The sequence below is a fragment of the Poecilia reticulata genome, chromosome 5, assembly GCF_904066995.2.
Source record: "Poecilia reticulata chromosome 5, P_reticulata-male-v2, whole genome shotgun sequence".
Lineage (NCBI taxonomy): Eukaryota > Metazoa > Chordata > Actinopteri > Cyprinodontiformes > Poeciliidae > Poecilia > Poecilia reticulata.
Genome location: NC_088834.1, coordinates 10,825,065 through 10,846,792, shown reverse-complemented (window position 1 = coordinate 10,846,792; position 21,728 = coordinate 10,825,065). Strand labels below are relative to the sequence as shown.

The 21,728-nt window shown below is 36.9% G+C and overlaps 2 protein-coding genes across 2 annotated transcripts; one reads left to right on the top strand and one right to left on the bottom strand.

The window, feature by feature from the left end:
* Window positions 1–318: 318 nt before the first annotated feature.
* On the top strand, window positions 319–11,999 carry tespa1 (thymocyte expressed, positive selection associated 1). The gene is made up of 12 exons (XM_017305031.2): window positions 319–701; window positions 3,319–3,508; window positions 3,659–3,701; window positions 4,589–4,629; window positions 5,109–5,162; window positions 5,837–5,876; window positions 6,153–6,194; window positions 6,336–6,431; window positions 7,017–7,225; window positions 7,342–8,465; window positions 9,540–9,624; window positions 11,091–11,999. Exons 2-12 carry the CDS (start codon window positions 3,364–3,366, stop codon window positions 11,180–11,182), a joined length of 1,971 nt encoding a protein of 656 aa, XP_017160520.2. The 5' UTR covers window positions 319–701; window positions 3,319–3,363; the 3' UTR covers window positions 11,183–11,999.
* Window positions 11,380–20,591, bottom strand: tarbp2 (TAR (HIV) RNA binding protein 2). The gene is made up of 7 exons (XM_008408482.3): window positions 20,335–20,591; window positions 17,776–18,090; window positions 17,536–17,605; window positions 15,974–16,091; window positions 15,714–15,841; window positions 15,369–15,564; window positions 11,380–14,165 (listed from the first exon to the last, which is right to left on the bottom strand). The coding sequence occupies exons 1-7, from the start codon at window positions 20,385–20,387 to the stop codon at window positions 14,008–14,010; spliced, it is 1,038 nt and encodes a 345-aa protein (XP_008406704.2). The 5' UTR covers window positions 20,388–20,591; the 3' UTR covers window positions 11,380–14,007.
* Between the last annotated feature and the right edge of the window lie 1,137 nt (window positions 20,592–21,728).

The following is a 21,728-nucleotide window of genomic DNA, read 5'->3' as shown; positions in this document are numbered from 1 at the left end:
GAAGGTCATACCAAAGTTATACATTGTGGTCTTACTCATACCAAAAGTGGAAATACGTAACATTAACCGCAGGCAATTGTTTAAATCTGACATTAATGCTCTTCGTACTTACGGACTGTCTATTTAGAGGATGCTAAATACATTACTGTAATGCGGAAAACCCCAAATAAAAATAAAACAATGCCACACAGTTACTTTGCGGAAACTAAGCTTACATTTTCCTGATTTGTAAAGCAGAGAATAAAAAAAAAATAAAAAACTCTCTCACACACACACACACACACAAAAAAACATCGTGTTGTACTAACAGCGTTACCCCTGACATTTCCAGCAACCTGTCAGGGTGAGCGCTTGTTTCATGCAGGATGTGCCGCAGCTGCGTCCCACGCCACGCTGATAACTTCAGTCTGTCAGATGAGATGCAAACTCACTTCCTCCGACGCGCCACGGCCAAGCAATGATCCAACCTGTCCGCGCTGAGCAGGGGACAGGCTTCGCTGGAAATCAGCTCAAATCCCGGCTATTTATCTCTGGGCCCATCTCTGAGAAGAGGCAGGCGCGCTGAGCGGAGGCTATTTTAACAGACCGCTTAAAGACGGCGGATGAAGGCGCTCATACTGTCTGCCTCAGTGAGTCCGGTTCAACAGGAAACCAGAGCAAGTGCGCCGCTTACAGAACTGAAACCTGCAGCGTGCATGAAGGTAAAAACTCTCGTCTCTTTTGAAAGTTTACTCGCTGCTTAGTAGTGTAGAAAGGTAAATGTATTTTAACTCAACATTTTGAAGATATTTCTACTTTTACATTTGATCTGCGCACTTGATATTCTGGGAAGCACCTTCCGAAAGTCGAATATATCTGTTTATATCAAGGTAAATCCTTCAAGTTCTTTTATTAAGGTTTGCCATAAACCTCGGTGAAAATGATCTACGGTCGTGCTGATTTTATCATTAATGCTTCCTATGCTTGCACTAGTCTGCACTGCAATATAACCACACAGTAAGTCAAATCATTATTTTCTGTACAATGTTGCCTGGACTGGAATCATTTTGTTTTCAGGCATGTTCCTCTTTTATTATGGTTTAATTTGAACTGTCTTAAGTTTGGAAGAGACTAATCAGTACAATTTTGTGAAGAAATAAGGTTTATGGTAACATGATCTCTTCATGGGAATATTTTATCTCAACTTGTGCATATTTCGTATACCTGATCTGCAATATTGTTATTTTACCCTAGTTTTGGCTTGGTGCAGAGATGCTTTCATTGTTTTTGTTCTATATATATGTTTTATATAATATACATTTTAGTAGTGGCATACAACTGTACAATCTTTTAACAGATCTATTTTTTCTGAAATCTTACAACACAACATCCATATTCAAACACTGTGGAAGAGGATTTCAGTTGTGTGGGCTGCCAAGTCATGCCACATTTCCGCTAAAAAGGCGGGGAAGCTTTTGAAAATGCAAAAAACAAGCTAAATCGAACACAAAAGACATAGTTTTTATTGCTTCACTTTTGTTAAGAAAGTTTAAATATTTAAACATATTTTTAAAAAAGTAATGGAATACACTTACTCCAACGCTTACTTAATTTCATCATTTGCATTTGGAAACTTAAGACATAAAGTGTTAATTTGCAAGCGCTATCTGTCTCCATTCTTGCTCGACTCCAGGTTTTAACTTCTCAGCATTTTCCAGTTCTTCTGGTCAGATTTTCCAACTCGCAACAGTTTTCAGATGACTCCACTGACCGGAACAGCAGGAAATTGGCAGGAGAACAAATGTACGCTGTGTGTCAGAGAAGCCACAGTAACATAATCTGCTCTGAACATCACCTGCTAATGTTCTCCCAGACTTGTAAAAGTGAACTCGAAAGATGCCACAATTGCTTTCATCTAAAACTGAAAAGCAAGACATTTGCTGATACTTTTGGAAACAAAATAAAACTTATTGATTGTTACAGTTATGAAAAGTAATCTTGCTTGTGTGTCAATAGTAAGACACAAGCAAAGATATAGAATAAGCAACAATATTAGGTACTTTCTGCACAGAATAAAAACGCTTTTTTTTGTCAGTCTCGTCATATTAGAGAAAGAATGATGAGCTGATATTTGCTGGCAATTAATTAGGCTATCAGCTCAGGTAGCTGGCCTAGAGTCAACTGTAGTTTTAAAGCAGAATTATCTTAATAAGATTTACACCCTGTGATCCTTTTGTTCAATTGTTTGTGTTTCTCACTACAGATTATACTTCCCATCTGCCAAATTTGTCTATCTTGTCCATCTCTTGTGAAGCAACAGCTAGTAGATGGTCAATAGTGACTTAGTGCCATACAACCAAGAAAACTCCAGTACTTTATGGCGTGTTGATGAAATGTCTTCAAACTGGGACAGTATTAGGTAAAAATGTAGTAGTTTTGTAACCATAACTTGAAACTTTGGATTACTTTGATACTGGTAACTGGCCCATGCCTGTCAGCTCTGGAAAAGTCATAACTACTCACTCGTTCAAGGACCTCATGGCAACTGATTCAACCATTATACCACTACTAGCACTTCTTTCAGCTCTTATGTCCTCATGTTCTTTTCTTCCCCCAAACACAGCTGTTGCATGGACCTTTCTGAGCACAGAACTGCTCTCTGCTCTCTTTGTTTTTGAGATTCTCTCGTCCCTTAAATCTTGAGATTGGCATTATTTACCTTCTTCACTCCCAAATATAATTCCAAATGTAACTTCAAGGTACAGAGTCGGACAGTTTTTATGAATACAGTTTGTCTTAGTTGCTACTGAATCTTTGCTGCCAAAAATTCTTGTGCAGCTGTGACTTCATGTCTTGAAGACTTCATTATGCTCTTTAGATGGTGAAAGACACATTTTTGGTAAATTTGATATGTCATTTTTTTTTTTTTATCTATGATCTTTTTCTGAGTTGGAGCAATGAGGTGAGCCACAATCAGTCCGTACCTGGAAATACTAAACATATGGTGGATTCTTGTTTTATGCACAATTTTGTCATTCTGAGCAGTTCTTAGCAGTTAAGATGAACTGCATCCGCAAAAAAAACTGTTTTGTTTGTATTCGATCTGCACTTTGGCTTTGACTATAAAGATTCAAGCAAATGAACATGTCACACATTGAAACATGTTTTGACAATCTTCTCAGCTTTTCTGGGAATGTGTTTGCTCATACAGAAAAATGAAAACAACAGATTTTTAAATATTTTTTGGAAATAGTCTTAAAATATCTTGAAAATATCATCAGGCTCATACATCAAACAACAATAAAAATCTAGAATTACTTTTAATTTCTTTTGTTTCAGAGCTTTGAACCCGTCATGCCCTGCAGCCATTTATGAATTGAGGTGATGGATAGGTCATCGTCCACCGTTAGGCGGCGAGCCTGGATCAACAGCAGCCGACAATGGCCGACAGTGGAGGACATAGAGGGGCCGCTGTGTAACCTCGCAGCCTCTGCCTCCATAGCAGATGATGATGATGTCTTTTCTGATGGTGAGGGCAAACACGACTCTTTAAGTACTTTACCCACTGTATTTTATTTGATTAGTTTTTAACTTTTCTAGATGGAAAAACTAATTAGTTCACTCTGATCAGAGCCGTCAATTTACTTAATAAGAGTACTCATATGTGTCATTTTCACAGCCAGCTTCACTGGAAAGATTGAGAACTGGCTCCTTGGTTGTGGGTGAGTTAACCTGTTTTTTTTATATATAAGTTCATAACTGCTGACTTTCACATTTTCCAGCTGGTAAGATGTATATCAATGGAAACTACAGCAGACAACAGAGTGCGGCGAGAATGGAAACTCTCTCTGAAGTCAGGTGGTGCAGCAAGGTGATGTTGTGAGGTTACCACAGAAGTTTTTTTTTTCTGCTGCAGTAGCCTGAGGTGCTGCATTCTTATAGTTCCACTGGAAAAAGAGAAAAAGAAAAATAAGCTTTCAATCAACCACAAACTGAAATCGCTGAGGGGACCTTCTCTTGAGTTAGATTTTTTTTTCCTTTTCAGCTGTTTCACCAGGGGTGTCATGATTTAAAAGGTGTAAAAGTTCATAGTACAAAAATAACTCATGAGTAAAGCTTCAACTCTTTGACGTATCTGAAATTACCTTGAGGTATAGGAAATAACAGTTTCTTCTTTTTTTAATGGAACAGACTATAGAAAGAAGAAACAATACTTTATGGTTTAGTGTCAGTCACTGAGAGAGAAGCAGTTCTGGAATGCAGAAACACCCCAGATGACAGTAAATCACATTCTAAATGGGCTTTTACTCTCCTGCTGAGAGCATTTATCGGAATGGCTGGTGCCTGAATGCATTCTCAGAAGTGAAAATGAAAATGAGTAGATTTGCTTGGCGTTAACCTGAATGTTAATATTTATCTACAAGAGGAAGTTGCAAGACTTCAGCAGAATGCTGATTATGAAGAGTGGAACAAACTTTCACTGTAACCTTGCCTGCTATCCTTTTTCACATAAAACCAGAGATGCAAACGCAGCACCATGTTTGACAGAAGCATGCAAATGACTCGATTGTGTTTGTGCATCTGTGTTTAAAACTAACGTGTCTTGCAGATCTGATGCCCGCTTGGAGAACAGCAGCCAGCTAAGTTTCGGTGAGACACACACACCGTACCATGAACACCTTACCATGAGGCTGCTTGAGAAAATGTTGAAAAAAGAGCAGAATCAATTCAAATGTATGGCGTTCAGTACAACGCCTCATATTTCTTATTTTCATGTGGGGATTTTACCTAAAAACAGCCTCTGCAATTAAAAATGCTGTATAATGAAATCAAAGCTCTATTACTTGATAATATCCAGAAAAAGTTTGGTTAGATGTCTGCTGATTTTCCTTATTCATCATATTGAGGGGATTGAATCTCAAACTGGGTTGTTTAGCATTTTCTGTATCATGTTTATTGCGATAAGCTAAAATCTGTTTCAACTGGTGAGGTTGAAATAAATAAATGCAAAAGCTTTAAATATGTAAGTTTAGAAACCTTAATTTATCATCTGCATAATTTGCACAGTGTCTAATTTAAAATGTAACATGTTTAAAGTGTAACATTTCCATATCTGATTGATTTTTAAGAGTCTGCACTGCAAGCCAACACCTTTTGTGACGACCTGAGCCTTGGAGCTGATGGTATGATCAGACATGAACTCAAACACGCAAACACTCATGGCACAAAATGGTTTCTATGTCCTCAAAGGGCAATATTCATGACGATCTCTATTTAATTTGATTATCTGAAATATGGCTTCACTGTCAACCTAAATTTGCACACACAGGCAAGTAAGGGGAAGTAATGAGTCGGCAAAAGTTTTAAATAAGCAAATTGGGTATTGTTTGGTTATGGTTATTTTTAAACTCCGCTCATGGATCAGTAGGCAGGACTTTTCACATGTGAAAAAGAAAAGCTTGTCTCAAGTATTTTTTTGCCTCCTTATCTTGTTAGAATATTGCGTGTCGTTGCAATCTAGGTATTATGCAATAATCATTTCAGAGAGATAATTTAACATTTACGCCAAACTAGAACTAAGCCGCAAAGATAAGCGGTGAAGTTGCCACATTTTTGTAGATCGTAAAAGTAAAATAACAGCTGCAGTTCTCGACTGGATGTAAAACAACCCAGAAAACGAATGGTTATCCAAGTAACATTTAAATCTTAAAATGAAGTAATAAAATAGATGTTTTCTCTTCAGATTAATTCTGTTAAAATCATATTACAGATGCTAAATTGCTAATTTCTTTATTGTCACACTAAAGTAGTTCTTATTGTCAACAGCAATAATTAATGCTTAATATTTTTTCCTCAGCCTCAGTTCTAAACTTTGGAGGAACTACAACTAACTATCGGTAAGTAGAAACTTTCCACTGGTTCAACTGTTTTCTACATATCTCACATTACTAATATAGTTTTTATTTTTGCAAAATAATGAAAGTCCTGGTAAAAATACATGTTTCACACATTCACACCCTGAAGCTATTTCTTTGCTGTAGCTTACCTGGAAGTTACTGTAAAATTTCTGGAAATGTTGCACCAAAACTATTTGAATTTCTGAATTTGCAAAAACGTTCTTGCTGAACTATTTTTCTTATTTTTTTTTATTGTTCTCCATAATCCCTGTCCAGAAATCGTTCCTTCACGAAACAACTCAGCAGGGTCAACAGCAGGTTTGTTGTTTACTTGCTTCTCAAATTCAAAATCTAACTTTTTTGGGGGGCATTTCTCCCCCTGGAAAGGAGTGAGTGAGTCACCTGACCACTTTAAAAAGTTTTAGGTATTGTAACATTTCACATGTTTTTTTTTTTTAGTACTCCTCTTCAGAAACTATGCCCACCGACACTCAACCTGGGCCACAGCATGGCCTCCAGCGGCCTTTCCTCCTCCACTTGGAAAACAGTGTCAAGGTGAGGTTTGGAAATTGGTTTAACCCAGACATTTTATGTAGTAACCATTTTAATACAGCTAAGTTTTTTTCTAAAGAAGCAGACTGTTCAGTAACTTAACTGTATCACACCTTTTGTTTGTTGAACTTATTCTGTCACTCTTTTTCCTGCCACTTAGTTTTTACAGTCAGTTAATTTTATTTCTATAGCACATTGAAACAAAACAGTTTAAGTAGAAAGTAATCAGTAACAAACAGAAAGTTATACAGCTCAACAAAACACTGTTCAGATAACATAAATGACAAACATAATATAATCAGTATAGTAATGCTAAACTATAACTAAAAGTCTGAGAATAGAATTTTTTTAAACAGCTTTGCATAATGAATTGGAAAATGATCAAGTCAGCACTTCTCCCTCTGATTGTGAGGGTCAGAACATCACTTTTTGTGGCCCCATCTTGTTTTATAATTTTCTGAGAGCCATAAATGCACATATCTGTGTGTAAAGCATGTATGAGCTTCACTTTTAAAATACATCTATTTCTGAAATAAATTGTTTGATGTGAAATAATTGAGATGCGCCTGAATGTATGTCTTCTTTCAGTGTATCAGAGGTTCTGCAGATATGTTCAGAGGATGCAGAGGAGACTCTGTACGAACTGGGCTTTGGCTGTGAAGAACCGCAGGTCACCGTTCGCATCCCTCCTCGATTCTTCACCTTCCCCTCTCAGGCTCAAGGCATCAACTTCCGCCTCTTCCTGGACGCCCAGATCCGGCGAATAAGAGAGGAGGACCCCAGCCTTTCACTTGCCAGTATGGATTCGTTACATCTCTCTATCTATATGTCAGTGCAGTGATCTTGCATTGCTAGAAGTGTGATGAAGCGAAGTGGTTTGCATCTGTTTATTTGCATTCTATTCTTCTTACAGGTCGTTTCAGACAAGTGCAAGTGCTTACAGCCATGGCCAATGCTTTCTATTCCCTCTACTCCCACGTGTCCCGCACCCCTCTCCAGAAGCTGGCCACGCCAGAGTTCAGCTTCTCCTCTCCTGTGGAGAGGATTGAACGGTTTAGGACCAGCGTTCGCAGCGAGCCTCGCTCTCCTGTGGAGAGGCTGAAGGACACTGTAAACAAAATGTGCCTTTACACAGGCTCTCCTCGTGGGTCGGACTCCAACTCTCCACAGCCCTCACCCAGAAAGAGATCCAGCCTCCCTGACGTGGTGGATATAATGCTGAAATTCAAAACCGGGAGTGCCAAGAAGCTGGATTTGGGGGAACATGACAGGTGTGGATCTTGTGAGGATTTTAGGCTGCTATCAGATGGTGGAGATATAGCACAAGTGAAGCAGACTGTAGAGGACACAGACATTTATCAGGAGGGGAATAAAACCTGCAAGGAGGAGACGCCTGACAACGAAGAGGCAGATAATGCTGATAATGTCAGGCAAGAATATTGTGAAAGAACATCTCTAACGTCATCGTTGTCAAGAGAAACCGTGATAGAAACAGAAACTCTGCTAGCCACGAATCGGTCAGAGCTGGACTCATGTTTGACACAAAGGAACACAAGGACAGCTGAACTGACTCCTGCCGCCAAAGTTTCATATGATCTAATCTGCCCTCCGATAGTGGAGCGTGTACATCAGGCTTCTTTCTGTTGTCAAAACCAAAACCGCTTCCTTCATATCTCTGGGACAGAAAGTAGAGACAGACTAAGCTCTCCAGTGCAAACCCCTACCTCTGAGCCTAATGAGGACCTACACCCTGAATCTTCTAGAAAGAGCCTGCAGGTGGATGGATCTGGATCACCTCAGGTTCTCGAGCCTAGAGACAGCAACGCTCACTGCTGCATCACAGTGACGGGCTTGGAAGACGAGGACGCGTCCTCGTCCTCCATGAACTCCTGTCATGCTTCACCTGCCTTATCCAAGCGGACTCCTGCAGAGCTGTGTAATGAGGGAGAGGGACAGTACCTGAACCCGTTAACCCATCCGGGCCTGGGCAAATTCTCCAGCAATCGTCAGCAGGTCAACTCATTCGAGCTGGAGGAGGTACAGAAACTTTTAATGGTTTGAAAATCTAGCATATGATTTGATGATGAATCTAAACTGCACTTAGGACGTTTCAATCAGTCTTAACTCAGTGAGTGAGACAAATTAATTACACAATCATCAGTCAATCAATAACTAAGTAAACTATAATTATTATCAGGGCTGAAAGATTGTTGGCATGACAAATGGAAATTTCCTCCTGAACTTCATGCTTATATTTAGTTTTGGTCACTGGTTCGTGTACCAGTGCTGTTTTGTGAGGATCTATTTTAAACTGCTTCGTTGTTGTTGTACATTCTTTTGCATCATTTTCTTTTGAAGTCATTTTGGTTTACTTGCAATTCAGGCATGGGACATGGAGGCCCATAGGAGCAAAGCATAACAAAAAAAAGACAAATGTAATGTGCTTGTAGGAAAACTCTAAAAAAACTGCATGGGAACTAACTGAAGAAGATACTTAATTAATAACTAATCTGAACTTAATTAAAACAGTTGTGAAAACGACTTTGGATCAATTCATCACTTTGGTAGAAACACCAGCAGCCCATAACAAATAAGCCTGAATCTATTTCTTAGCTAGTCACCCCTCATGGAAAACACAGTTTTACTGAAAATGTTGCAATGATTTAAAATCTAAATTGCTTAAATTTTAAGTTTAAGTTTACATTTTTAGTAATGTTTTATTTCAGATAAAACATTTCTAGTTTGAAATTTTTAGTTGGACAAAACAAAGTAATTTATGTTTTTGCATTTATCAGTATTTTCTCTTTTGAAACTATCTAGTGTTTTCTACAAGGATATTTGATTTTGAAAATATATGTTCTGCAATGCTTATGTTGTTTTGCACGTCTCGGCCAGTATGTTGGGATACTAGCAAAACCTGAACACCAATAGACAAAGAGGACAAAAAGAAAAGTCAAATGAAGCTTTGAATCAGTAAATAAGCTTCAGTTTAGCTTTTAGCAAAGCTAAACTGAAGCACTAAAAACTCTTGGTTTGTCGTTGCTCCCATTTCTTTCCTTGGTAGAACAAAGTGTATCTTGGTTAAATATTTTTAATTTGCTCTCCTCTTAGGTGCATAGCGCAGGAGAGGAAGATTTTGGACAACCAGAAGCGAGTACCGTCACTTCGTCACTCTCTAGAAAACATTCATGCAAAGGTGACAAATGCTTATATTTATTTGTGTGACTTTTTGCAGAAAGACTTTAATGAAAGTTTTGTTGTTCACTCTGAGGGGGATTATTTTTTGGTCCACAACAGCAGGGTGCATGTACATATAAATGGGTGAGGAGAAGGATGTTATCAGCTCACACATGTGTTAAATGAGTTTGCATGTTTTATTTCTATGCTTCTTCTTTCTCAGTGATAGAAAGCAACACTTCATTTATGGCTCACTTTAGGGTGTCATATAGTCATTAGCAGCGGTCAGCTAATGGATTCTGACAACTTGTGTAAAAGCAGCTGTGTGACTGGAAAAGTATTCTCATCCCTTAAACTTTTTGTCAAATTTCAGCTACAAACTTCAACGTAGGGTTAGGGTAGTTTTATGTTTTAGGTAAATAAAAACGGCATAATTGTAAAGTGGAAAGAAACCAATCCAGGGCTGTAGGCTGATACCCCTCAATAACATCCTGCATAACCAATTTACTTCAAGGGTCACTTGATTAAAAGTCTGCAATCAGATTTATTCTTATTTTAATCTCACTTGTTCTAATAAATCCACTTGTTCTAAGTAAAGTCAACTATTAATTGAGGACAGCACTAATCCAGCCTCTACAGAAGTGAGTCAAGAAAGAAAGGCCAAAAAAATCCTGCAATTTACCAGAAACTAGGGATCAGAACTAACGTAGAGGTTAGTTCTTTTGTCAGATGCATCCAAAATGCTAGGTGAGGTGGAAAACTACTGTACATTCCCCTGAAATGCCACTAACAAAGGAATATCATGCTGTGGGAAGAAGAGAACTTGGTCAGAGTTGATAGGAAGATGAATAGAGCTAAACAGAGCAATACTGCAAAATATATGAGACTGGGTTGCAGATTCATCTTTGGTAGGACAGTAACCCTCAAAAAACAGCCAGAGTGATCATGAAATTGGTCAAATAATGGGTCAGAACGGCACAGTCAAAGTCTAAAGATCACATCAGTGGCAGGTTTTAATAACTGAGACTCACAGACGTTCTCCATCTATTCCAACTAAGCTTCAGCTAAATTGCAGAGAAACATATAAAAAAAACTTCCATCTCTACATGTGCAAAGTTTGTGGAAAGACTAGCAGCTGTACTTTCTGAAAAAAAGTGTTGCCTCAGGGGGCTGAATATAAATACATGCCACACTATTAAGATAAAAAACAAACAGTTGTCATTTTCCTTTTTACTACCCACTACTTTGTTTTTGGTTTATCACATAAGATTCCAATACAAGTTCAAGGGGAGTGAATACTTTTTCAAGGCACTGAGCATGATGAGTGACACATGCATATTCAGGTCAATGAGCAGGTGTCTTCAAGGAGAAAACGATGCATTTTCTGTGCCAAATTCAGGTTAGACTGCAGCTGCTAAACAGTCTGTAGTTTGCAGAACTTGGAGAAGAGCTGAATGTGTTTTGTTTTGTTTTCTGCTTATGTAGGTGAAGTGGTGCGGGGCGACAGCGTGCAGTCCGACAGCAGTGGCTACGCAGACGAAGAAGTCAGCCCCTCGATAGACAGACACAGCAGGTGACGGAGAGAAAAAAGCAGGACTAAAACGTACCACAAGATCTGGAAACCTTTTCTATTTGGAAAGCAGATCCCCACATTGACTTTGCTTGAACTCTTAAAATGTGATCGTTTCAGAGGCTACAGATAAAAAAGAAAATGTGCAAAAAATGATTATGTGAAACAGAACTGTGTTAACGAGCAAAGACTTGGACAGTGAAATGTAATGGAATGGTACTTTAATTAGGGTAAAAACAACTTCATTTCTTACAAAAAAAATGTTTTATCGAAAAAAAAAGAAAAGAAACATTGACGTCCAGTAGAGATTGTATTTCTTTTCATTTTCATAATGTATAAAAGTGCCAGCAAAGAGAGATGGTGAGTTTCAACTGAAGTCGAATAAAACCAGCTCCTAACTTCCTCCTTTAATGATCAAAAGAACAGTTTGCATATCAACCTTTTCTGAGAAGGGTTACAACCCACAGAAATGTCTCACATGCATTTTGTAGGCAAACACATGAAACAGAAGATAGCTAAAACTACTTGTCAATACATACTGTAGAAGAGGGAGGGATTTCTTAGTAGTGGAGAAAGGTTTTACACAGAGACACAACAGTTTCTGATAATTACAAATCAAGTCAAAGTTCAAGAAACCAAAACAAAACGCAAGTCAATGATGGTCATTACATGCACAATGTTTTAGAGGTGACGTTATAATTTGTGGTAGCTTTATGTGCTGGGTCTGTGAGAAAGAGTGGATGTATTTTGTTACAATTACAGCAGCTCTCACCTGACAAACTCACCTGTAAAAACAAGACCCTAATAAATTGTTGTAAAACCTTCCTGTACAACTTTGATTTTTTTTTTAGACCTACTCCTGACCGATACCTTCAAACAATGATTGTTTAATCCTTTGGAACCTGTAGCATTGGCTGAAAGTTAGTAATAGCTAATTCAAAAATGTCTTTCTGAGATGTAGAACTTTATTAAAGGATTATTATAATTGTTGGAACACTGAATCAAAAGGTGCTTTAAATGGGTATTCGCTTAGGTATTTACATTTTCCTCTAATAATGTTTCACTTGAATTGTAACTAAAATAATTTATGATTGTTTATTTTCTTTTTTACATAAAAACCTGGTCTTTTAACAAGGATGTGTTCACAGTTGAGAGTCATTGTATAATAAGTCTTTAATTCAGGAGTTAATGTACTTCAGAACAGCTGTGGACACAAAGCTTCTAATTCACAGACTATTAATAGACATGTGTGAAGGTCATACTTCTGAAACTTGTCAAGAAAAACAGATTTGCAACTGATAAGAAGGTGTAAAAAGCCTTAAATTCATCTTTAAACTGGGGATTTGTTTCGCCTGCATTACCATCCTCCTCTACCTCTGCTTAAAGCTCCAGCACGTAACTTAAAAAAAGAAACGATTTTAGATATGTATTAAAACTTTCGTTGTCCTAACACAAGACAGATAATCTCTGAAAAAAGAATCGATCTCCTCTGCCTCCTCCTGTGTTCTGCTGAATTACTCCGCTCGGTCAGAAACAACCAATCAGAACCAGCATTAATCAGCTAGACATGCTATCAGGAAGGATTGTTTATTTTGATGCAGCCTGCGTTTGACTTTGAGTGAATGTTTCCTTTTTTACTTGACATTATTTGATATAGGCAGCTTTATTTGACTCATGTATAATTTATGGTACTGAGACTATTAAATATTATTTTACTGATTGCAGGTTTTTCAGTTGTCCTTTTGACTGCTGTATTGTACCTACAAGTATTTTTGCATGTTTTATGCCTAAATTAGGTGAATTTATTGCCAGATCATTTTTTTTATTTTGTCAGATCACACAGTAGCATTTATACCTAAAGCAAAAAGTTAACAGTCAATCCAGGTGACCGGCAGAGATCGGCCTCATTGGTGATCGATATCGGAATCAGCAGCAGAAAACCTGATCAGAGCATCCCTACTGTTTAGTAATCCATTATTATTAATATCTGTATAAATAACAATACAAAGATTATTTCATATTTATAGTGATGTTGCTGCAACTTATTTCTTTTCCAAATATTTTTTTTCCCCACTCACTGATTAAAATAACATCAAAGTTGGATTTTTAAAAAAAGTTTTTAAAATGCAGTGGCGACTACGTTTTAAGGCTTTTAACACAGGTTCACCAAATGTGTAGAGTTTTGTACAGTTTTCAGTCTTAAACATGTAGAAAATGACAGCGACAAACAGTCACTTGAGTCTTATTTTTTTTAAGACTCGGGGAAGCTCATTTTTAAGGGATAGCAGCTGACATAATTCAATTTCTCGACAGAGTGGGAGTTTCTTTCACACATTCATTCACATGGATTTCATTCTGGGACTAATAAATAGTTAACTCTATATCTAGCTAGTCAAATAACCTAATTTTTTTTTATATTTTGCTGCAAAACATTGCCTACTCTGATACAGCAACATTTTAAAGTTTCTGAGATATATGTATTTATTGGTCATATTTAGGAAAATATATTGGACTACATGAAGTCAGAAGTTTAAAAAAGGGGGAAAAGTTTTTTTTTAAAACAATTTATGACAAAATTGTACATAATATGTTTAGAAATTTTAGACAGCAATATGAATAGTGGCACCCATTAATCAGTAAAAAATAAAAACAAATGACTCCATGTGTAAATTTCAGGGCAGAAAAAGTCTCTCATTGTCAAATCTGAGGTTTTCTTGTTTTTGTTTTCTAAATATGTCACAAAAATACCTCCTTCGTCCAAAGAGGAGATGTTTGATGGCATACTGTGTACTGGTGAGTTCGAGTCTGTGGCTAGGAAACGGAGAAGGCGTGTCATTTCCCTCCTGCCATGATTTTCAGGTACTGCAGTGCGTTGTGAGCCGCGTTGGCTCGAGCAGCGTCTATGTTCTGAGCGAAGCCATGGCACACTGTGATTGGCTGCGTGGACAGCTCCACCAAACACTGACAGAGGCCGCTGAGGCTGCGCTCCTCTGAAAACAGAAACGACAGGACAGGAACACGTTATTACTGCTTCTTTTCTGTTATGCTTGACTGTTGTTATTTTCCATTAGACAGTCTGAGTGGATACATTTGCAAACAGAACTAGGTTACAACCTTCGTCCCACTGTTGCACCAGATATGGGCGTTTGCATAATATCACTTAAAATAGAAATTGATTTTTATAGTTTTCAGTCAAAGCAACCAGGATAGGTACAGTAAAGAGGTCAAACTTTTTAAAGGTAAATAGAAACCTAATGTGTTTTATGGGTTCTGGAGGAAACAAAACCAAAAGCCTTTGGAGTCATAATATAAATCAATATCCACCTGTTCAATTTTTCCCTAAATTATTATTATTTTCTTGTAATGTGCTTTGTCCATCTGGAGACTGATACTTTTGCCCTTTCTTTCTGACAAGACATCAGAATTGTTGTTCCTTGTTTTGCAACAAATTCTCAACTGGATTTTGGTTTGACCTTTGACCAGGCCAATCTAAATCTATGTTTCAGGTCGTTATCACAGTAGAAGGTGAACCTCCCTGCCAGTCTTAAGTATTTTGCACCCTTTGATGGGTTTTCTTCCAGGACATCTGGCAATATTAAACTTCCTAACAACTCCGAGCAGCTTCCTCCACACCATGATGTTGCAACTAATATGGAATTTCACAATGGAAACTGTGTCTTAGCTTTCCTAACACACATTTCCCCCTACCTGTCATCATAGGTGGACAGAAAGTCTTTGTAAGTTTGCAGTTGTCCAAAACTTTCAATTTTCAGATGATGGATTGAACAGGATGTTGTTTTATATACTGAGTCTGCTTTAAACCTATCTAGAACTTAATCCCTAATATGTTTTAGTCATCTTCATGTTGCCGTTTGTTCTCAAATAAACTTCCAAGGACTTCAGAGAACAGCTGTATTTACCCTTAGATGAAATTAAAGATACAATTTTCCTTCCATATCACAGCTATGCACTACATGTTGTTAATTTCCCACCTAAAAGTTAAATAAAACATTTTCAGGTGGTTGTAATGTGACAAAATGCTTCCCCAAAAATTGAGATGTATAAATATTTTTGCAACAAATTAGTCTTAACTCAGGTTCATTAGAAGCTCAGCTGAGGCATATATATGGTGCAGCCCGACTGCAGCAAACTGAAGTGATATTAGAGCTCTGTCTCAGAGTTCAAGAGTTCACCTAGATCAAGGTAGCTGATGTCGAAGCGCTGCTCTGCAGAAAGGTCGCTCAGCAGGGAGCAGAAGTTGGAGTCAGAAGGCATGCCCAGAGGGTGGCTGCGGAGCTGCAGGATCTTCTCTCCAGCAGAGTTGCGCAGGGAGTCCCACGTGCAGCTGTAGCCTTTACTTTTACCCGACTCCACCCTGCTTCCCATGTGCTTTAATTACAGGAGACACAGATTCAACATCAGTTAGCAGACATTAAATTTCCTGACTAATTATGCTGGTTACAGTATAGCATTTTCTACCTCAACAGCCATCTTTTTCTGATCTTTATTAATTTTCGTAACGCCTGTTTGATTCTTACAATATTAAATGTGTCCTCCTCTGTTTCTGCGTCATTGCTACTCCTCAGATCCACCGGCACGTTGTGTATCCGTGAAAGCATCTTGGCGGCAGCATTTCTCTTGGCGAGTTTCTTAGATGTGCCGCTTCCTGAGCAGAAAAAAAAACTGATCAGCCATTGTCATCCAGTGGGACATAAAATCAAAAAGAAAACACACATTTGCGAGACAGAAGCAAACACATGAAGTATGTATTCAATAAGTCAAACATTTTTAAATGTACCGATTTCTACAAATCTCTCGACTCTGCAGGTCATAGTGAACTCCTTGCGATGAGCTGGGCCGGACTCCTGAGTGACTGTGTACTCTGGCAAACGCCATCCTTTCTGCACCACCAACTCCTGACAGAAATTAACACCAAAACCCCCCCCAAAAAACCACAAAATATAACCAAAAAGATGCATCGCAATAAAGTAGAACATTAGTCAAAAGTTAATTTAATTCAATTATAAATTTCAAAAGTTAAACTGGTATATTACATAGATTCATTACACACACCGTCTTTTTTTAGATGGAATATTACATCAAACCAAAACAACCAGGATGCTTACTACTAAAATCTTATGGTCATGTTGTAACTTAACCAATCATAATAATTGAGTTCCTTCACAAGGTCATTGATGTTCACAGAGTACAAGACTAAAAAGTTAAGCAGAGGAAAAACGTGTGATAGAGAAACCTGGATTTTACAACAAGGTTTCATTGCAAATGTTGTTTCTGTCCATTGTGTGCTCTTTACCATTTATTTACATTCTAAAATGTTTTAATTTTGTAATAAACAAGTTTCACCAAAATATTACTTGTATAAAGAGCCAGAATGCCTGGCATTAAATACTTAACTAATATTTATTGTAGTTCAAGCAGTTCTTTTCCAAATTCATTTTGTGTGCAGTGATAATAAATTTGTATACATTGTGAAGCCTAGTTCTGCAGTGCAATTTTAATCTTTTTTCCGTTCACTCAACTTTCCATGGTTTTGTTTAGATAGAACACTGGATGAGCAACTTCTTTGACCTTTTGTGACATTCTGCCTGTCAATTTATATGTCTTTCATAAGATTTTGTGGATCAAAACATGACTAGGCCTGTCGCGATAAACAATAAATCAATAAATAGTCAGATGTGCTCATCTTCTCTATTTAAATCTAGTGATTGCTGAAGGCCGAGGGACAGGCCCATCAGCCCAACTTCACATTCCGCGTCTCTGTTGGAGAGATCAGCTGCACCGGCCAAGGGCCCAGTCGTGCATATAATATACAGACTTCATAATCTGCACTCTTTTGGTTGAATGCAGTATTTATTTCCATTTTGGCTTTATGTTGTCTAGTTTTTATTCAAGTACGTTTTTTGTTAATGGAGACTGAGAATCCATTTTATTTTTGTTTTTGGTTGTTTTGTTTACTTAGTTTATCAGTTCCAGTGTTATGTGTTCTTTTGAAAATAAAGTGTATCTATCTATGGCAGGAAATCACATGGATTATTAGTCATTTCCATTAAATCAGTGTCAGAAGGTCTTGAAACAATATTATCGTTTATCGCAAAATTTTTTTAGACAATTAATCGTCCAGCAAAATTTGTTATCGTGACAGGCCTAAACATGACACTTTTTTAATGAATAGATATGATGCAATATGTTAATTTTGGGTTTTATTAGGTGCAAACCATAAAAATCTAATTTAATCATCATGTGTATAAGGAATCTACATAAGTTACTGATGTAGATTAACTTTACAATGATATTGTCATTTATTGCGATACAACTGTATAGCAGACAAAGATTTTTTACCTGCAGGGCTCCTACAGGGTTACATTCAGACTGCTGGGAACTATTTGAAGTCTTCATCTCTGACTGAGAGCTACACAAAACAGAGAAGGAAACACTCAAACCACACAAACCATTATCTTGCATCTGCTAAATGTTGAGCTGTCATTTAGGTTGGCTTGCAAGTCATTGAGAATTTCAAGCTATGTGAAAATATTTATGCCGAATTAACATTTGTCCGCATAAATCACTCAGAGGTCTGACCTGTCTCCATCCACAGACACATCAACTTCAGTAAAACCGTCTTCTCCAAGAGCGACTCCAACTGGGCCTCCGAGGCCTCCCTTGAGCATCTTCAGAGCAGCCTCGGCTGCTTTGTGCTTGGCTGCTTTCTTGCTGGGCCCTTGGCCGGTGCAGCTGATCTCTCCAACAGAGACACGGAATGTGAAGTTGGGCTGATGGGCCTGTCCCTCGGCCTTCAGCAGGTCGTACACTGGGGTTTTGCCTATCCGCGTTCCATACTCCTGCAGCAGACTGATGGGCGTCTTTCCGGGATTCACAGCCAGCATTTGCTCAATACTACAAACAACAAAAACAAAGAACACATTTTACCCTGCATGATGTCGAGAGTAATGGAAGCACTTTTTGTTTTGACTTTTTTTGTACATAAAAGTCTAAACTACCATCTTGTAAAGTTGCAAATTGATTCCAGCAACAGTCAAAATAAAAAAAAAGAGCTTGGTTTTAATGTTTCTAAAAGAAGCAAGAAAATGTCAGTCAACATGTTGTGCACACATTAGCACAGTAAGATCAAGAAAACAAAGTTTAATTTCACCATATGCTGCCTTTTACAAGCATTTCTGTCTGTTTACATGTAATTAAAAGTAAATCTAAGTTCATTGCAAATTAAATCAGCATTCCCTGCACAAATATTCACTCTTCACACTGAGATCAACAGGCAGATGCGGCATCCTGAAACAATCATTTAAGACAAAATACAGTAGAATAACAGTCATGCTGTTGTTTCTTGACATAGTTTTGGGACATAATTAGGAAGGAAATTAAGTATTGTTTTACTGAGCTTTCAAAATGGATGCTTACCAAAGAAACTATGGTGCTGAAGACATTAAGTTGTGGGCAGTTCAAAAGGTTTATGGGGATTTAAAGAAAGGAAAAACATTCCCAGGGTGGTAATGACAATAGAAGGACATGTTGGAGAAATAAGCTTGTCACAATAAGAACAAATCTGTAAAAATAGCTAAATCCTGAAATTGATAGTAATACAAAAGAACAAGGCCAGCGTGTGTCTTTAAACATACAAATTTCATAATACTGTTAAAAGAAATATTAATCACTTTGCTGATGTTTCTTTTTAGCGCTCACCTGCATGTGTGAGTAAGTATGAATGCACACATAGGTGTGTTTTTGAGCAGAAGCATAAAATTATTTTTTTTTGTACATGGAGAGGAATTTTTTTTTCAATTAATATCTTAGTGATCTAAGTTGATCAGGATTTCCAGGAACTTCTAATTACTATCAATCACCCTTTTGTAAGGGTGATTACAAAAGGGTGATTTTGTAATCACCCTTACAAATTTAAGTCCACTAGATGAGGACTTAAATTTATCCTGTCAACAGTGAGAAGGATCAGTAAGACAGGCTACAGTTTGAGAACTCCAGCAAAAATCTTGGGGTCACCACTTTATGCAGCATAGCAGCTTTACAAATTAAATGGCTGAGACCCAAATTCCAACTGATACATAATAAATCACCCTGTTAAAAAAGCACAAATTATATTTTGAACACTTTCAACTGAAGGCACTTTGAATGGTAAATGGACTGAACTTATATAGCACTTTTTCCCAATCATTTTGAGTCACATTCACCCATTCACACTGCTATGCAGAGTGGTAGGCTTAAGTGCCTTGCCCAAGTGCACATCAACATGTGGCAGGAGGAAGCTGGAATTGAACCTACAACCTTCTGATCACAAGACAACTACTCTACCCACAGAGCCACAGTCGCTCCAGTCAGTTGCAATTGAACTGCCTTGTTGCTAAAAAAATGCTATATAAATAAAAATATTTTTGACAAAATATCTAGTAAAGGAAATGTGGCCAGCCATTTTTATTTATTTATTTAAGGTTTTAAAATGGAGAAAACAAAACTTCTGCAGTTTTCTATTTATTCTACAGGATGTTGACTTTTGTGGAAAATTATAAAAAAAAGAAAGCACGTTTCCAACCTGAAGACAAGAAAAATAGATTTAAATAAATATTACTGCTACTTTTAAAGTCAATGCATTTATATATATATATATATATATATATATATATATATATATATATATATATATATATATATAGGCTAGTTTTAGCTTTTTCACAGAATAAAAAGCTAAAACTTTTTAGCTTTTTAGAATATATATATATGAGAACAACAGTTTGCTCTGTTATAATTTTTAGCCAAATTATTGAGGCGGCATAGTGGAAAGTTCAAAGAGCCAATAGAGGCTCCAGAGAAGCAGGTTGTAGACCCCTTTTCAAAAGAATCTAATTAAATAGGATGACACATCTTTATGATTTTTTTTCTCTCCACTTCATAATAAAGTGCTACTTTGTATCTGTTTATCACATAAAACATGAATGCTTACTTATCCAAGACACCGCCTGTTAATTAAGTTAACTTGTAACGAAATAAACAGATCAGTTTAGAAAAAAACATACATAAAATCAAAATATTCTGAAGATCCTATAATACCATGATGTCGTTTAACTGTGAGCCTGGATGCTCAACTCTCCCTGCGGCTCTGATCAGCCTCACCTGGAGCTCCCGGAGTTTCTCTTCCAGCTCTCCGGTTCTGTCTCGTCGTTCATTACCTATAGCGTGCAGACGGAACCGATCGGTTTCGGATGGCAAATCCCCCCCACCAGAACATACACGAGCTTTCATTAGACGGTATTTATTATTGCCCCCAAGCAGATGATGAGGCTACAACATGATGGAAGGAGGGAAAGGAGAAAAAGAGAACCCCATCTGCTAAGCTTCGGCCCGCAAAGATGACGTAGTTCGTGACGCCTTGTGAAAGTCGACTGCTGATTGACCCAAAGGCGTTCGAAGTTGAGCTTGTATTCCAACTTTCCCACCAGATGGTATGCAAGATATCTACATACGTTGAACAAATAAAAACAAAAACAGTTGAACATTGTTTAACAAATGTGAAACATATGGATTTAAACTGCAGCTTATATAATAGAAACCATCAAAGGTGAGTAACTAGTTACATTTACTCAGTTACATTTAATGGAGTAGTTTTTAAAGAAAACGTTCTTTTATGAGAAGTTATACTGATAAAACTTCTCATAAAAAAGAAATTATATCAGTATAACTTGTGATATATCAGAATATTACTGATATAATAATAATAATAATAATAATAATAATGTTCTAATAATAATAATAATAATAATAATAATAATAATAATAATAATAATATAACTATTATAAAGTATAATTACTATATATAATACTATATAATTATTATAAAGTATCACTACATTTATTTAAAATCTTTGGTTGTTTACTGTACAAATCCACGAGTAACTTAACTGAATGAGTAACAAATTTGTTTCAACCAAAAATGCACCAGACACAAACACACACTTGCAGTTTATGTTAAAGTTACGCTTGCTGTTTTTACACAATTCTTATTTTTTTAATGTTTTTTTCTATCTGCTCTGCAGATATTGTCACTGAAAGTCTATATTCTGCTCTAACATGTATATTGCTTCCTCAAGGTACCTCTTCCAAATTAAAAATAATTTGTTATTTATGTTATTTATATATTTGCATTTTTTTATGTAAGGCTTTAAATTTTTGCTTTGATCAAAAAGACACTTAGTACTTCAGAACCTTTTAATTGAGTAAAAATATGTTGAAGTAATGCTACTTGAGTACATTTTTTTGTCTATTATAGTAACCATTTTATAACCAGTAGTGTTCCCATCAAAAAATTAAAGCAGTATTGCATACATTTGTGAGGAAAATTTATGTCACCACATTTACCAGATATTCATACAATGAAGCTTCTCTATTCTTTTAAAATTTAACATATTTAACATAACCTATTTCTTGGCTAAAAAGACTTGCTTTGTACAAATTAAGCTAACTTAAAATATAGGCACAAATTATGCACATCTTTTGACTTAATTACAGTA

Excerpts from the sequence above, each read along its gene's own strand:
- tarbp2 (XM_008408482.3), bottom strand. The coding sequence starts at position 20,387 with ATGAACGACGAGACAGAACCGGAGAGCTGGAAGAGAAACTCCGGGAGC. Across the intron at positions 16,092-17,535 it reads ACCCTGTAGGAGCCCTGCAG|GAGTTGGTGGTGCAGAAAGG; the intron begins GTAAAAAATCTT and ends AATTTCTGTCAG. Across the intron at positions 15,842-15,973 it reads CGAGAGATTTGTAGAAATCG|GAAGCGGCACATCTAAGAAA; the intron begins GTACATTTAAAA and ends TTTTCTGCTCAG.
- tespa1 (XM_017305031.2), top strand. The coding sequence starts at position 3,364 with ATGGATAGGTCATCGTCCACCGTTAGGCGGCGAGCCTGGATCAACAGC. Across the intron at positions 8,466-9,539 it reads ACTCATTCGAGCTGGAGGAG|GTGCATAGCGCAGGAGAGGA; the intron begins GTACAGAAACTT and ends CTCTCCTCTTAG. Across the intron at positions 9,625-11,090 it reads TAGAAAACATTCATGCAAAG|GTGAAGTGGTGCGGGGCGAC; the intron begins GTGACAAATGCT and ends CTGCTTATGTAG.